The sequence below is a fragment of the Falco peregrinus genome, chromosome 10 (assembly GCF_023634155.1).
Source record: "Falco peregrinus isolate bFalPer1 chromosome 10, bFalPer1.pri, whole genome shotgun sequence".
Lineage (NCBI taxonomy): Eukaryota > Metazoa > Chordata > Aves > Falconiformes > Falconidae > Falco > Falco peregrinus.
The window spans coordinates 12009778-12026527 of NC_073730.1; the positions used below are offsets into that span (position 1 = coordinate 12009778).

General features: G+C 40.6%; 1 protein-coding gene and 1 long non-coding RNA gene across 6 annotated transcripts in view; one reads left to right on the forward strand and one right to left on the reverse strand.

Annotated features, from left to right (window-relative positions):
- The window catches only part of NTNG1 (netrin G1), a 158793-nt gene that overhangs the window by 60877 nt on the left and 81166 nt on the right, over positions 1-16750 (reverse strand). For all 5 annotated transcript variants that reach the window (XM_055815087.1, XM_055815086.1, XM_027786492.2 and 2 more), the window contains exon 4: positions 274-446. In XM_055815087.1, coding sequence (XP_055671062.1) covers positions 274-446 — 173 coding nt within the window. The remainder of the gene's footprint in view (positions 1-273; positions 447-16750) is intronic.
- LOC114012106 (uncharacterized) lies at positions 417-14821 on the forward strand. The gene is made up of 5 exons (XR_003554382.2): positions 417-492; positions 4383-7513; positions 9742-9839; positions 13185-13276; positions 13347-14821. It is a non-coding gene; the product is annotated as an uncharacterized LOC114012106 (long non-coding RNA).

Consider the following 16750-nt stretch of genomic DNA (forward strand, 5'->3'; position numbering starts at 1 on the left):
AGGGTCCTAATCTTTTCATATCTTGGCCCTTTCTTTGCAGTGGCTAGGGATTTGTCTATGGATACAAACATGCATTTCTCATGCAAGTTATTTACAACCATGTAAGAGCACAGATGAGGTACACTTGCAATTAACACAGTTTGACACCTCACCCAATTATATGCACTGGGTCATAAAGAAATGACAAACTTGCCAGCATTAATCTTCCTTCAGAATCATGATATGGGGCAGAATTCTAGTAATGAAATATCCTTATTATATGGAACTACTTACAGATATTAGCAGTGCCCTTAGGTATAGGCAGATAAGAACCAGGGCTCCACGGTCGGCCCTGGTAATTCTTCTTGCATTTTCCACAGTCTGGGCCAGTTGTGTTATGCTCACATTCACAAAGTAGTCTTTTGTTTTCTTCTTTACAGCCAGTAGCGTGAAGGTTGCACTTACACCTATTATCAAAAGGCAAAAATAAAAAAAGTGGGATATTATTTAAAGGTGAGTTTAAGTTCAGACTAAGTCTTAGTAAAGCATGTCCTATGACAATCATTCTGTTTCTGTGTGTTCTGCCCATATCGTTTTAGCATGCTTGACCGGACATCGCTTAAATAGTGTGTTGTAATATCTTCAGCTTCCACAGGTCTAAAAGCAGTAATTTCACCGAGACTCCAAGATGCTGAATTTTTTCTTGTTTTCACTAATGCAGCTCCACTGAGATCAACTAAATTATTCATAATTTTTACTACAGACAGGTCTATAATCTTGCAAAAACTCAGGAGTTACTCACTACTCCCAGGAACAAAACAAGTCCTCTGCTGATGTCCTTAGAGAATCTGCCCCAAATTAAGGTTGAAATTAGGCCCTGGAAGTCTAAGAAAAGAGACTTCCATTAAATATCCTCTGCAATGCCGCACTTCAATAGAAAGGATGCTCACTATAATGGTGTTTTGCCATTCTTGTTCAGCAAGTACTCCCTTGCTTAGAAAGGATTTTTTTTCTTTCTACTTTAATTTGATATAGTTGTAGTAGCTGAAGGTCTGAGGAGGTATTTTGGTAGGCACATTTATTTTTCCTTAAGAAAGAACACCTAATCAAACCTTGTGACAAAATCATTAGATAAACCATTCTGCATCTGGTCTTAGAACAATTGTATTTTCCTTAAATCTCCCCCTTTCCCTGAAACAAGGACACCTACAGAATGGGAAGCTAGTTTCATAAACAGTAAGGTATTGTCACCTCTTTCCATCTCTTTCCAATAGATGTCAAAATCAGCTAAAATCTGTTTCTGTTTGGGGCTGGAGTGAAAACTAGCATTTAACGACCCTGCCTGTTTGTTTTCCTAATGATTGTGCATCTAGTGATTTAAAGGGTTCTCGTGTGGGCATTTGTCACCTGTTCCATACAGTGACCAATAATGAGAGCAAAACAACACATCGAATGGCCAAGTGCAAATTAGCAGCTGTCAAGCTGACTTCCATTTGGACGGAATATGACCTGAAGCAACTGGCCACATACATATATATCCCCAGGGTAAAACGTGCTTGCAGTTGTCATAAGTGGCTGCTGGAGAAAATCCACAAGAATCTGTAATACAGTAGATGGTGGAGCATTCTCCTCAATGTTACAAATGAGGCAGGTGAAATGGCTGTTATTTGAGCAATGCTCATCCTAAAGAAAAACAGGTTTGGCACCTTTTACGTTGAAATTACCAAAATGTCTAGAATATGCTAGACAAAAGAAAGTGTGATTCATTTTTTTATTGTTTCCAAAATATTGATGCTTAAAGACTGTATGAATTGCAAAGTAAATTTTCAAAGACTAGCCACTGCAGAATTTAAGATGCCTCTATCTGGGTGTCAGTGGATGATATATGCCTACTCATGTAGAGATTGAAGATTTTGGTAAATGGCACTGCTATTGAGACAAGTAATGGGTGGTTTTACTGTCCGCAGGAATATGAAAATGGAAGGCTCCCAAACAGTAGAGATACAATAATGACAAGACCAAGATGTAGAGTCAGAGGAGAAAGAAGCAGGAGAGTCTGTGGAGTCACTAGAATACATGAGAGAGAGAGAGGAACTGATTTGGTTTGTTTCAGGGGGAGATTTCTGTTTTGTTGGAGGGACTCATCAGTATCAGAGGCAGCAAACTGATCTAGGCAGGAAGAAAAAGCCAGCTGATTCTGACGAAAAGCTCCTAGGGCTCTGAAAGGGTGCTGCAGGCTGCTGGGGGAGCTGAGGTGGGGGAAAATAAATGTAGGTACATCTGCTGATGGGTGTACATGTGCACAGCTCTTCCAATAAGCACTTGAAAATAAAGAATGGTCGCGTCAGAAAACCTTGTGCAAAGTCTGTCTGCACTTCTTAGATACGCTATACTTGTCCTACGTTCCTGAAGAGACAGACTGACCCTTCCTCAGTTTTGCTTGCACAGTTAAATGTCTTGGGCAGAGTCTGGCCATCTCCATCTCCCTCCGCTTCTATCCATCCTGTCCCATGCCTCTTCACATACATATATATATATCTGTGTGTGTATATATATAATGTATCTATACTAAAACCACATGTATATATTTAAATTTAAATTACACACTAAGTTCTCACGCATATTGACTTCCTTTTATTTCCCACATTTCCTAACTCCACTGTGATACACCTCTTCATAGGCTGCCTCCTCCTTTTCCTTATTTCCCAGGCAAGAGAGCATGGACAGTACAAAATATCTCTGTTGCCTGGTCTGGTGCCCAGTTTTCTAATTTCTTAGGGCAAGATCGCTGCAGAGGAAGTGCCTCTCAGCCTAGAGCTGTGGCATCATGCCATGGTAGCTGTTCTGCAGTCCACATGGCAGGGCCCACGCCATTGGCAGGGTTTCTGCAGGAGGCATCTTTTGTGATTTTAGCCACCGAGCTCCAAAAGACAAAGTAAACCCAAAGATTTTGGAGGTCTGTGTTTGTACCAAGTACGAGCAGGTTTTCACAAAACCAGCAAAATGTATTTTCTTGTAGTTGGGAAGTAGTTGGGGACCTTCTTTCAAATTTTAAAACCTTGTTAACTGAGATTTAAAAAAATCATTGCTCATATGGGCATTCAGAACACACACACACAAACCAGATACTGTAGGACATCTTAGCCATTTAAGTGTCCTAAATGGAGGAAATGCTAAATGGTTCTTCCTGCCCTAAACCGGTAGAATAATCACAGATTCATTCAATCAGTGCCTCTCTTCAAATTAACTTATTTGGATGTTTTATATGCATTTTTGAAAGCTTTCCCAGAAGAATCTCCCAGAATGCTGCATCCTGCCTTAAACAAAAATTCCAAATAATACCATCTTAAAGAGAATGGAGAGTAAGATTTCTACTCTCTCCAATTAAAAAACCCAACAAAAAAACCCCACCCCAACACTCGCTGCCAACACCCCTCCCCCAAAATAAAAAAGAACAGGGAGAGAGGTGTAGCCTTCCACACGTAAGATTTAAAGTCAATGAGGGAAAACAACAAATTCAATCACTACAAAAATAAAAAAAAAAAAAAAAAAAAAAAAGGTCTGATCTAAAACCTTTGTGGGCAAAGAACAGATAGTCAAAACCTAACATTAACAACGAAGCCAAAAAAGAGACGACAATGCTGAATAATCTTAAAACCCCCTAGAATAAGTCAAACTTAGCTGTGCACAATTCTCAAGGAGAAGAAAGTAAGGAACAAATGTGGTCACTGTGGTTTTCTATAAGGCTAGCTAAAGATCAAAGATCAAGGTAAAAAAAGACATTTATATTAAAAATGTCAAATGTAGAGTTAATGAGAGCTAGTTAAAGCAGGCACAAAAAGAAATGTTTAGAAAAAAATAAACCCAGACCACAAAAGGTCAGACAATGTGTGACAAAAAAACATTACCTTTGCCTTCTTAGTGTATAGGCAACATAAAAGTTGGGTTTGGTTCATGATCATTAGTGTTATAAAAGTATGAAAAAATATGAAGATTAATGAAATCTGAAGAGATTAAACTGGACCTGTTGTTGGTGTCAGTAGCTATACACAGGGAGTAAAGGAGCAAGAGCAGAAAAAAGGATTCCGAAATGGAACCGCTGGGGCTCTGATTCTCCTCTCACTGGCACCAATGTTTGCTGAGGTCACTTCACAGATCCCGGAGAGATTAATCATGATTTCCACAGCAAATCAAGGACATAGCTGAATACTGAATGAATGTAAAATGCAGACAGTGCTAAAACTGAAAGAGAACAGAAAGCAACTGTGGAAAGCAAACTGAACATAAGTTGGAGGGTACCAGGGCTGGGGAAAAACAAGCCAATGCCAAATTCTGTGTGGTATACGGAGAGGCATTTTTACTGAAACGGGGAAATAATATTTTGTGTACTTCTGGTGTTTCAGGAAGGTTGCACTAGGAACTGGGCAATCTGTCCCAGGGACCTCATCAGAGTGTATGTATGGAGAACCTCAGAGACTTCTGCAAAGAAGAGAAATGCCTGTTTTGCTTGAGGGACAGACTCCTCTGGATTAATGAAAGAGGTAAATGTGCGTAGCCGGGCTGAGAGATGACTAGAGTACAATAAACAACTACTTCTATTTGCGGGATAAGCAGTAAGGAAAATCGAAATATTTAAGATTACAGAAAGAAGACTATTTAGGTAAAAGTATCATCCAGATGGACCATGTAAGAACCACTTTTGTGATGAGATATATTGGACTGTAACAGTGTGAAAACAAAGCAGCAGAGCCTGGACCTCGGGCATTGCAGGTAACTGTGAAGCAGCCAAGCACCACTGATCTGGTAGCTGACGGGCTCCCAGCTGATCACCATCAGGATGTGGACAACAGCTTCCTATGGAAGACTGTTCAAGGTCAGAGTCCTCCATCTGTCTTGTATCTTTTTAAAGGAAGATTCCCTTTCTTTTCTACTCCAGAGGTAAGGAAATATTTTGTTACCTTATGTGAATATCCATGATGATAAATCATTACCGAAAATCCTAGGTACCATTTGTAATTTCTTTAAATGCTTGCTTTGAAAGGCTGTTCCTAGCCGTTCCTGCTTTAAATCTGAGATGATAACAAAACACTTAATTAGATTTACATACAAAAATTTTAAACACAAAATTTTGTATAGCCCTTGTAGATGCTTCCATTAGAAGAATGTGGTCACTTTGGCTGCATGTGTAAGAACAGAGAAGTTCTGAAAACCTAAAAAACTGCTTCCACATCCTCTGTACTGAGTTCCAGGTGACAATTTTTCATGCCTATATGGCTTCTTGAAATCGAAAGAAAAAAGTCAAAGTGCTTCACAAGGTATTATGTACACATGCCCAGAAATGCAATTACTGGGCAGCAGCTGTTTGGCACGTCAAGTGGGTTTGCATGTATACTGAGAAGGGATGATTGAGGGAGCTGTAATAAGTAGAGCAGGTTTGAGAGTACAGGTTAAGGTATGGCAAATGTAAGAGGATGTATGCTGCAGCCTTTGCACTACACCAGCAAACAGCCTAAGGGCAAAATCCCATGTAGGGATAAAGCAAATGTTAAGGGCAAAGTGCAGTTCCGAGATAACAGTATATGCTCACCGTAAATGGCACCACAGAGGTCTAATGCTTTGTATGTCTTTACAAAGAAAGTCTGAAGTCTGTGATTATAAATATCAACAACTCCACGAGCATTTAGGTTACGTACAGGGAGATGCAGGCCTTGGAACAGCTTTCTGCCTGCAGAGAACAGCTGTCTGCCTGTTATAGCTGGTGACAGTTTTCCGAACTTTTTGTTGCTGATCATTGTGGGAACGGCTCTGCCAGCGCTGAGCTTGTGGAAGTGAACACTTGTGTCACCCCAACACTTGTCCGCATTTGGAAACTTCCGTCCTGATGTTCCCACAGCTCAGCTGATATCCATCTTCCCAGTGCAACCTGCCAGGACTCTTCCTGCTAAGCAGCCTGGTTACAGCACACGCAAGAACACATTTCCCTCCAATGTGCAAATTCAATTTTGAATCGCTGGAGATTGATATTGCTGTCCAACGCTATAAACTCTAATTGTGTGGGAGAACGAATTTGTTTTTCTGACCACTCATCTTTGACAGACTCATTATTTTGTCATAAAGCAACTGAGCCGACATCCTTGGCAGCTGCGCGAGGCGCAGGGAGCGCTCCGGCACGCTGAAGGAGCAGTGCTGCCGTAGGGGGAGCGGGAGCCCCCCCCACGCTGCGTTCCTCGCAGACTATTTACATACAGACAACTGACATTAAAACGCTGTAAATATCACTAAGGTAATTGTTAATAGCGTGCTGATGCTCTTGGGTGTGAGTGCCAACCAACAGACTGGGGGGCACATGAGGGGATCATTTACGTTGAAGAGATGGTTCATAAGACAGACAGACAAGAGAAGCTCCTTGATACATTTTTAACGACTAGCCATATGTTCCCTGCTCAAATACATCTTTGGATCATTCTAGGTCATCACCAAAGTTTAGAAACTTAAAACCAACTTGTAAGCCCCCCTGCACAGACTCTTTGCTTTCACACGCCGGGAGTCAGTGCTCTGCTCCCAGGTAAGCAAAGCCTGAACTTGCAGAGGAGTTGGTGTGTTTGCTCTTCGCATTACTGCCCACACAACGTGGTGCACATACAACACAAAATACCATCCCTGCACAGTTTTAATTAGGCATTTTAAAATGCTGTTAGCAATGTTAGGAGCCTTAGTCAGCTCTCCAGTGCTAGCAACTGCTTCTAGCACCTTGTTACAGTTGTCCTAAAGGACTTGGCTGTGTTCAGCGTGACATCAAACGTGTTAAGGCTGTCACCTACGTTACGGCTCTCAAGCTTACTAATGACCTTGAGGCAGCTCCACCAGTGAGATCTAGTTTTCTAATATAATGTAGACAAAGATGAAAATTCCACATTGCAAATACATTTTAAGTGATACCTCAGCCATGCAGGAAGAAGAGATTGTAGGTTGAGAAACTGAAAATATAAGCACCTTTAAAACATACCATGAAATCTTTGGGATAAAACCAGCTCTGGTTCTGAATCGCTCATTTTTGAGGTGTAACTTTCTTCTTTTTTCTTTTTTCCTTTTTTTTTTTTTTTTTGACACTTTATGAGACAAAGTCATTATAACTTGAGAAACTGTACAGGTAAGTGACAGAACTCTCACACCTTTGCATGTACAAGGTGTGAACATCACAAAAATATTTAGATAAGTCTGGTTTTCCTTTAAATTTCTCTCACAAGTGGAACATCTTTTCATAGAGGCTCACAGTCTCGGAAACATCACGTCTGCTGAATATTATTATTCATTATATCATAGGATTTTTTCCACATCATGTCAAAAAAACAAAGCATGCTGGTCCTTATCCTAATTTCCAAAGCGTAATAGATGTCTACACAGCTTTGCTATCGAAGATTTTGTGGGGATGAAAACAAGTAAAAAGGACACTGTTGTGAAGAAACAAAATGATTGCTGGCCAATTTATTTCTGCAAGGATGGAACAGACAGCGAGAACACACACATAAAAGAGGTAACAAGATAATTACTGCAATCTAGGCTACCAGTGCTCACTGCAGGGACTATCTGTCTGAAGAAGTTCTGAGCTAAAAGGGTCAAAAAAACTAAGGACAGCTGGCAATCAAAAAATGGCATGGGTTGCTGGCTGCAAGTAGGTCTGCTGAACAAATGTTCCAGCTCATGTGAAGCAGAAAAGTAAATTCTGGTTATTATTCAGTATTTTTTGAGCCATATGAATGTCTTGAATCCATGTCGCTGTATGGATTCCAAGTCCAAAAAGGCACTACATCTTTTTTCTGGAAGTTATGAATAAGACCCCTGTGGTCTGCTGGTAAAATGTAGCTACTGTAGTGAGAGTAATGAAATGTGAGTTCATTCTTTCATTTATTTATTTCTGGAAATGCATTTGGTCACCAGTCTTTCTCCCTGTCCCTTCCCCTGATTTTATCTAATACATCATAATCTCCCACTGAAAAAAAGAAAGAATAAACTCCTTTGTGGAATGGGGCTACATCAATAATGAAGGATAAAAAAAATAATTCAATAATAACAAATATAACTTTGTATAGGTAGATATATTATTCTTTCATTTGCAAAGCAAGGACTAATGTTGGATCAGGTTTTTAAGCTTCTTAAATCTGTAAGTAGCTTTGTGGCTAGAAAAGAAGTTTAACCTGCGCTCAGTAATCCTGCTGCACCTTAGTACCTTGGAATCCAGAGATTTACAGAAGCCTCTTCAACTTTATTCTTTACTGTTTAGTTTTCACTGCTAAATTTGGGAGGAAATTGAATTAGATTCCCACAGGCAGTATGGAAAATTGGGGAAAATAGCTTCTTATTCTCCTTCAGCTGAATATAATCTATCTAGTGGGGAACAGCAAAACTCAGGCACAGTGAACATGTTTGCCTTGCTTTGCTTTCTCAGTGGCCTACTTCCAAGCAGTTTGGAGAGCTTGAAATTAAAGAAGAAAATAAAGTCCAAAAGGGCAGCATAATTCCCTTTGCAATGGAAGTAGGGACTTCCCAAGCCTCACAGAAAGCGTGCAGGGCATGGAACTGCTGCTGTTTGCACTAAGCCAGCCCAACAATAAGAGTATACAAGCACTAAATTTAAATAAAAAAATGTTTATAACATCTATTGTGTTCACACACTAGCACGCATTTCTACATTTTCTGATTATTTAAATGGGAGCTACTGTCAAGTTACATGCTGGTCAATATGAACAAGAACTGCAGGATCACTACTGATCGATTTATGTCTCAATCTGTATTTGATTAGTGTGCTGTCTGACAGATCCATACTGTCTTCCTTCTGAAGCCAAGTGTTCGTGAGGCAAGTCCTTTCGGCTTTGCTGCTCCTTGCCCCCTGCCCCTTTCAAAGGGTGGGCCACGAGCAACCTTACCTTGCCAAATAAACTGCAAATGTTTCTGAAATGCAGTAGTTCAATAGATGACATCCTTTTGAACAAACAGAGGCAACCAAAATGTTTACAGGCTAGATCAGCAACACTCGGAAGTCAAACATAGAAAGGAGGAGGCAGTAACCTACTAAACCTCTTACCAACACCTCATTTAAGCACTTGAAACTGTTCTCATTTTTTGGCTAGATAAAAAAATTTACAGACCAACAGATATGAAAATATTCAGACTTACTTCAGTCTCTTAGGCCCAAAGTCTAAAAACAATCCAATGATGCTTATGCCTAGTAGAACAGAATGGCTAATTCTAAGTCAGAGTAATTTCAGTTTACCACATTAAAAAAACCCACAACTTCCTTAATATTAAATACTTAAGATACACCTAGCCAAGTAGAATGGCCAAATACTTCTAATTTTAGTTTTGTATTCTTTAAGTGTTAAAGCTGAAATAAATGCTTGAAAATATAGCTGCTGTTAGCTGCTGTAGAGAGCTAACTTCCATCTCCTTCCCAAATATTCATTTTTGCTTTTTCTTCAGAGATATTAGTTTTCATGGAAATGTGTCAATACAGAGAGTGCCTATAAAATCTGCTGGAGTTTGCCAGCAGCATGTTCTGCAAATAATTTCACCCATGAACACGGTTTGCCAGATTCTTAGCTGATGTAAATCCATCTGGCTGCAGTAGAATCAATGAATTTATGTTAGTTCACACTGTCTGAAACGTGGTCTGATTTGTTTCCAGCTTTCATTCATATTATCCTAGGCTTGGTGGCTGTATTTTTAGGTAATGGCAGATAATCTTTTTATCATTTTGAATGACAGGTCCAAGACCTTGAACAAGCATGGGATGGAAACTGGGAGTCAGTGGAGGCTAAGGAGCCCAGGCGTGATGTGCTTTTAGGGACACGACTGCTGAGAAGGTAGGATGCTGGTATTTTACATCGTTTCCATGCATCTATTTTGCTCTGGTCTTTAACTTCAGAAATAGGAAGCTCTTCTGATCTACATGACAAATGCTGAAAGGGAACCATAGCAGTCATGTCTCTCCCAGAGAGGAAGCAAAGTCTCTTGCTAAGATGGAGATCAATAACGACAATTTCTTCCAGTGCTACCAGCTGATCATTTAACACTAGGGATTGTTTTGGTAGGTTCACAGACTACCACTGAAGAACGGGAAAAAAAAGCAGCAGACGTAAGCTTTAAGTACATCAGTGTTACAATCAGGTTTTCTTTCTCCTTCTCTCCCACTTGGAAATTTCCTTCTTTCTCACTGGATTCCCTTTGACCTCACTGACTACGTTGCTGTACTTCATGCAGCAATCAATGTCTTGATACATAGGTGGGATGAGATGGCAGAGTGGGAAGCACACCTGTTGCAGAGGTACCCAGCTTCGGCGGTCTGAGTTGCCGTGTTGTGTCGTATGTGTTCTAATTGGTTTGTTCTAAATGCCAAGAAAAACTAGGAGATGTTAAAAAACCTGAATGTCCTCAGCTGCCCATACTGTTATGCATCAGAGAGAGAAGGGCTACTGGGACAAAAAAATGCAGTTCTCTCTCCACCAGCTGGAATAGTGCAATATGCTTGGCAGTACCCTGTCATTATCTGTTGATGGTGCAAAACAATTAAGGAGCATGCTGGCTGAGATTTGACTACTCCTCATTGCCATCCGGATACTAAGGAAGCACAGCTTCTGTTATGTTTAAATTTTTGCTGCTGTCCAGTGTCCTGCTCAGTCAGCCTTAGTTTGCCATTCACCTGCTGGGCAGTAAGTCATTACCAGGTCAATACGCACCAACAGACACCCTACAGCACACCTTCTTTTAATCACTGTAATACCACCAGGCAGAATTTAACCGCTGTATCACAGCAGTTGTAAAAGTCTGTACCACAACCTGCTAGATCATTAAGAACGTGATATACAAACCTCAGATGAGAGGTGCAGCAATATATCACTGCGAAGGTTTATAGCTTGCAAATTTAAAAAGGAAAGTTAAAAAGTTTAGGAGTCACTGTTTCTTCTCTTTTCTCCTGATACAAACCTCAACATTAGATCTGAAATTCCTGGCACTGCATTAATGCGCATTACCACTTTTAAGTTTATTGAGAGACCAATTTTTCTGAGTTTAATTTAATTAATACCAGTTTTACATCTGCTCAGTAGCAATCCCAAGAAAGCTGCTCTAATATGCTAGTGATTACACCAAACTTCCTGCCTTTATTTGTAAGTAGTATTTCACAGTATCAGCTGCCAGCTGGTACCCTGAATTCTTCTTCCCAGCACAACACTGAAAAGGAACAATTTGTTGTGTGGGAGGTCTAAAATTGTGGTCATTAAATTACCATCCAAGTGGACATGCTTACAATACCATTCAAAAATGTTACTTAACTCTCTGCAATGGGAGAAATTTTATTCTCACATGCAGTGACACCCCAAGTAAGCTGTTAAAATTTGTGTCCACAATTAATGTTGCACAGACCTGGTCAAAGCAGAAATATCTTTACTTTAACTTAGACAAAGACTCAGGGTGTAGCGCCTATTGCGTCACAGTAGGGAATAAGGTATTTTCATGAGCCATTGTCAGAGAAGCAGCCTTTCTGCCACACAAGAAACAAGCAAGGTTAATTTCATACTGATTTAGGTAACTTTTTGAGGACTATAATAGAGAAAAGCAGCATAAAAATATCCATGGTGCACACAGAATTCGACACCAGGGAAACCAGTTCTGTGAAGCAGTACATCTGCTGCTCTTTTCAAAAGATCTTAAAGCATTTCTGTTTAAGAGACCTCCTGTGGACTCATTTAAAGGCTGGAATGTGCCCCTAGTAGTTACTGCTGCAGGGACACTGTATATGGAAGAGCAGGGTATGGGCTGCAGTGGGTTACCTCTGAGGGAGAGAAAATATGCCTTGTGCTACTCTGAGCAATGCCCCTGGCGGGAGCAGTCGATGTAAGCCCTAAGTCTGGGCAGGGGCACCCCACCACTGTCATCACTGGGTGTCCCTTCGCATAGGGTGAGGGCTGGCCACCATGCGGCTACGGCAGCCAGTAGGGCAAGATCTCTGCCCAGGGGCACAAAAGAGATGCAGAACGGCCCACCCCACATATGCTTACTCTCGGACACCATGCTTCACTTGAAAAAGTGAGACCTCTCTGATGGCTTGAATGCAACAGATAGCTTGGTCCTGTTCCTACTGCAGTCAGTAGCAGGGAAGCCCTTCTGTGGCTCCTGGCATCATGATTTAGTGAGGAACCTTCTCCCCTGCACATTCTCTGACAGGCACCTGCTGCAACCAGCTCTGCTTTTAAGCCCTTTTGTTAAGTTTATGTCTGCAGTTGAGAGTATTTTACAAATCAAACAAAGCCCTGAGGAAACTTCCACCCCACCTTCCAAACAAACACAGAGGCCAGGGAAAGATTTGTTTCCAAGAAAGAAATGAGTCATAACTCAGAGAAAATGCAAATGCAAAGCAGAATCACTTATGGAGGTTGGCTAACCCTGTCAGAGCAGCTGGTTCTACCTAACTCATGGTGGCTCTGACAGGCCACCTGGCTGGGCAGGCTCCGGCAGCAACAGGAGCCACGCAGGATGCGCCAGGGAAGCAGAGTCAGAGCCAGGGGCAGGAGATGGCAGGAAAGCTTTGGGCAGTTGATCAGGAGACCCCACTTATCTCTTCTAAAAGTGCCAGAGTTTTCTCCAAAGAGAAAAGGAATATTGAGCACATCCTTGGGGTTTTTTGCTATGTATTTTGGCTACCCTTTGCTGCAGGTGTACCACCAGTACACACAACCCGCAATCGAGCACACGTAAAGAACTAAGGCTGAGTTTTCGTTCCAGTCAAGTTCTGTTAATAGATAGTTCCACACAACCTAACAGACCCTGAAAAGCCCAGGTCTTATGTGCTTTAAAAAGACATGTACTTCAATATCTGATTTTCTTTCTTTTATCTGTCACGTTTTATAGGGAAGTGTAGGGGAAAGGTAAAGAATTGTTGATAAAAGCACAATTTATTTCTCAGTATCACCCTGAGATGGCTAGGTGCTGACTGAACATGCAGGAAAACCACTGGGCTAAGCAAGGGCGTAACAGGTATGTCATTCAGGTTGTTCTTCTGTGAGACAAGAAAACTTTTGGCATATGATTTAGTGGCCTGTCCTCTTGGTAGATACTATTAAATGATAAATATGTAAAATATTTTTGAATTGTGAAGACACAGCCTAGCCCAAACCTAACACTGAGAACTAGCTTAATATTCCTTTTTGCAGGCTGACATCTTGCTCCTTGCTCCTCATCCACACAGAAGCCACCGCCCAGGAATCGTTACTGCAGCTGCTCTGAAGGGCACCTTTTTACACAGGTAAAGTGTGTCCTGCTGTTCCCTCCCAGCGTGTTGCTGTTCTGCTGGTTACTGCTGATATTACTTCTAGGTGTTACTTGAATTTGAGGACTCTGAATCACATCTCTCCCTCTGCGGCGTTGCTGTCATTACCAGAAAGGAAGAAGCAGCAGGCAGGATGCTGCCAGCGCCAGCGTCCCAGCCACTGCCTGCACCGGGTCCTGACGTGCCTCTGCGTGATGCTGCTCGCAAGGGCTAAGGAGAACGTGCGTCCTACGAGGGCAGGTTAATTGATCTCTTTCTGAAAAATCATGACGCTGAACTTTAAGGACAATTGTAAGGCATGAGGCAGCTGTATTCTTTTCTGGAGTGTGTTGCAATGTATGCATGATTAAACTATCAAAGTTGAGGGTGCATAATGAACAGTTCAGAGCAAACAAAGCTGACTAAATATTTCAAAAGTGGCTTTGTTCTGGTGTTTTCTTGTGTTTTAGCATGGTTGATTTTCAAAATGCTTAGGCTTCACAGATCTAACTAAAAAACTTGGGAATTGTCTGCTTCTTATTACCAAAACAGGCACTCAACATCTGCTTTAAAATATGTAATCTTTCTCTTTTTTTCCTTTTTCTCTTTTAGTTTTTATCTCGATTGGAGGTCATAATTTGAAAGTGAAAAGTGAAAAATCTGAATAGAACATTTCTTATTGTTTATCATGCTAGCCTCTATTTTTTAACTTTTAAATTCCATACAATATCAGCTCCTTGTCACAGAGTAATTCCCTCTGGAATGATTATGATAAGAACTGTTTGCCAGTAGAGCTGTGCGAATAATTGATTTTTCAGTTCACTGACTGAACTGAAAAAAACTTTGGGGGGTGGGGGGAAATAATTTGTGTCAAATGAAATGTGTAGTTTTATTTTCAGGTTTCAAATCCCTTTTTTGAAATTATTTTGGACAATTTTTTCAACAAAAATATTTCCAAAGGAAAAATCATGCCTTTTTTGAGTTTTCAAAAAAAATTAGTCAAAGTATTTATTAATGTGGGTTGAATTCTGAAGATACTTTTAGCTATCCCTGACAGAAGTTTCTTCTGTGAATAATGTATAGTTCAAAAATACTAATCCTTTCTCCTGCTGAAGAAAACTAGATGAAAAGTGAGAAGTTTGTGTCTGTGCATAACATTTGAAGTATGCCAAAAGCAACTTAGCATCCTATAGCTAAATTACTGGGAAAAAAGCTATTGGGTCATCTTATCACTAGCCCTGTTGGTATAACTACATAGCACAAAGAAATTATTTGCTGAGACTAATTTTAAATAGTTCAGGAAATAAAGTTCTAACTATCTTTTAAAGCTCGAAAAAAATCTTTCTCCTACTGTATTTCAGTTGCTGACTTTGTGTAGAGAAAGCTTTTTTGCTTTTTCAAAAATACTATATGACTACTGTTTAATTATATACACTACTTACTGTTTTCTTGAAGCCATTAAACTGGCTAGATTCTGCAAACATTTTACTGTTTTATTAAAGTCAGTGGAATTATACAAAGGTGGGAAAATTACAAATGCTCTTTAGTATTAGAAAGCTTGAGATAGATGATACTATGGGTCAAATTTACTGCCTTTTTACCAATGAAAGATCTGAACATAGCAAATTGATAGATGGTCTATGGGTATGACTCCTAATGGTCTTCTCAGAGGTGGGTGGCCAGAGCTAGGCAGTCCTATTCACTTACCAGATGCCGCTGGAAAGGAGCTCTTAGATTTCAGATGGGGAAGGGGAGACCTGGCTTCTGGCATGGCCTTGGAGCAGCAAGCAGGAGACACAGATGGACCTGCATGTATGTCTGCTCATCGCAGTGCCACCAACGCTGACTGGTTTTCTCCCAGTGCTGAAACAGGTCTGCCACTGGGTTTAATACTTGCCCTAGCCCCAAACTCACATGACATGGGACAAGAGACTTTGTGTACATCTCTCTCTGTGAAACGAGGCTGATGATACTGCTTTGATACTATTCTATAAGTTTACGTGACTGGTAGTTTCACAGCAAAGTCTTAAGATTCTGACCCTAATGTCAGACTCAAATAAAATAGTGATCGCTTTTGGCCTTCACATGCACTGAAACATTTATTATTCACGTTAGTTTTTAACAAATATTGGGTACATCAAAGAATGGTTAGACAGGGGCTAGAGCTGAGTTGCACTGTCCTCTGAGGGGTCAGGAACATTTTTTGTTGTCTATGAAAATAGATATGGTAGGAGGTTGAATTTGATCCAGTAACTATAATATTCTATGTACCAGAAGAACTAAACAACTTCATTTATATTTCAAATGTTTCAAATCAATACTTCCCTTCACATTCTTCAACCCCCACCAGGAAACTCTTATAACTGAAAAGTTAAGGAATAGACTGCAAGTTATGAATAATATAAGGCTGTCATAGGGCAAAAGAAATTATGAAATACTGCTGATAAAACCAATCAGTATATGTTTATACTAAAGAACAAACCTTTGCAATTTCATCTTGCACAACGTAGCTTTTAAACTCCTATACAAACTTTGCCATTTTCCCTGAAATGTCAAGCAGGCTTCCTCAGCCTCAAACTCCAATGGAAAATGCACAGGCTGTTTCTGTTCTCCAAGAATGTTTGAGCTAATCTGGAAGTAAAATGTATGCATATATACATATATATATATAAAATAAATATATCACAAAGCTCTGTGAACAATACTAGAGAACTAATAGATGCAGGTAAAGAAAGAACCCAGATTTGGGAAGGAATCCCCGTCATTACTGCGGGCATGCCTAGCCCCATCTACTTCTCAAGCAGCAGCACGTTACAAGGAATAGATCTAGCAGGATCGGACAGGATCCTGTTCAGGGCATAGACAGCCAGATGGTGAAGGACACCTTCCTTGCACTAAAGCATTCTTCAGGGCAGGGACTTGAGGAGACTGCTGTTCAAAATGAATTGGTTTTTTGTTTGCACACTGCCATCCATTGAAAAGAAGAGGGATTTGCCCTGAAGATCTGACTGGTAGGAAGAGACGAGGTGCCCTGAGAGGATCCTAACAAGAACTCTTACATGACATAGACCTTTATCATTAATGAACTTGGGCATAATTATCAGAAACCTCCTGAATTATATAAACAAAAAATCAAGAAAACAATAATGTCTACTTTTTTGAAATATTTTCAAAAGTAATGCTTCTGGGGATAAAGGAGTTCATGTCTGTTATGTTTCAGTGCTGTGTTCTCTCTCAGACAGTGGCAGAGCTGCAGAGGAGAGAGTTCCACTGGGACTTAGGATGGTGCCCACAGCCGTCATGACCTCCTGTCCCCACCATTACTGCTCACTGTCCTTCCTCATCTGTTCTCATGTCCTGCTCAGCATCTCCCCTCTTTATCTTCCCAAGCCAGGAGGGGAGCATCACACAGGACTCGGAAGTGGCCCCAGATCTTGTTAAAGCTGTTCTCTGCTTTCATGTTGGGCAGAA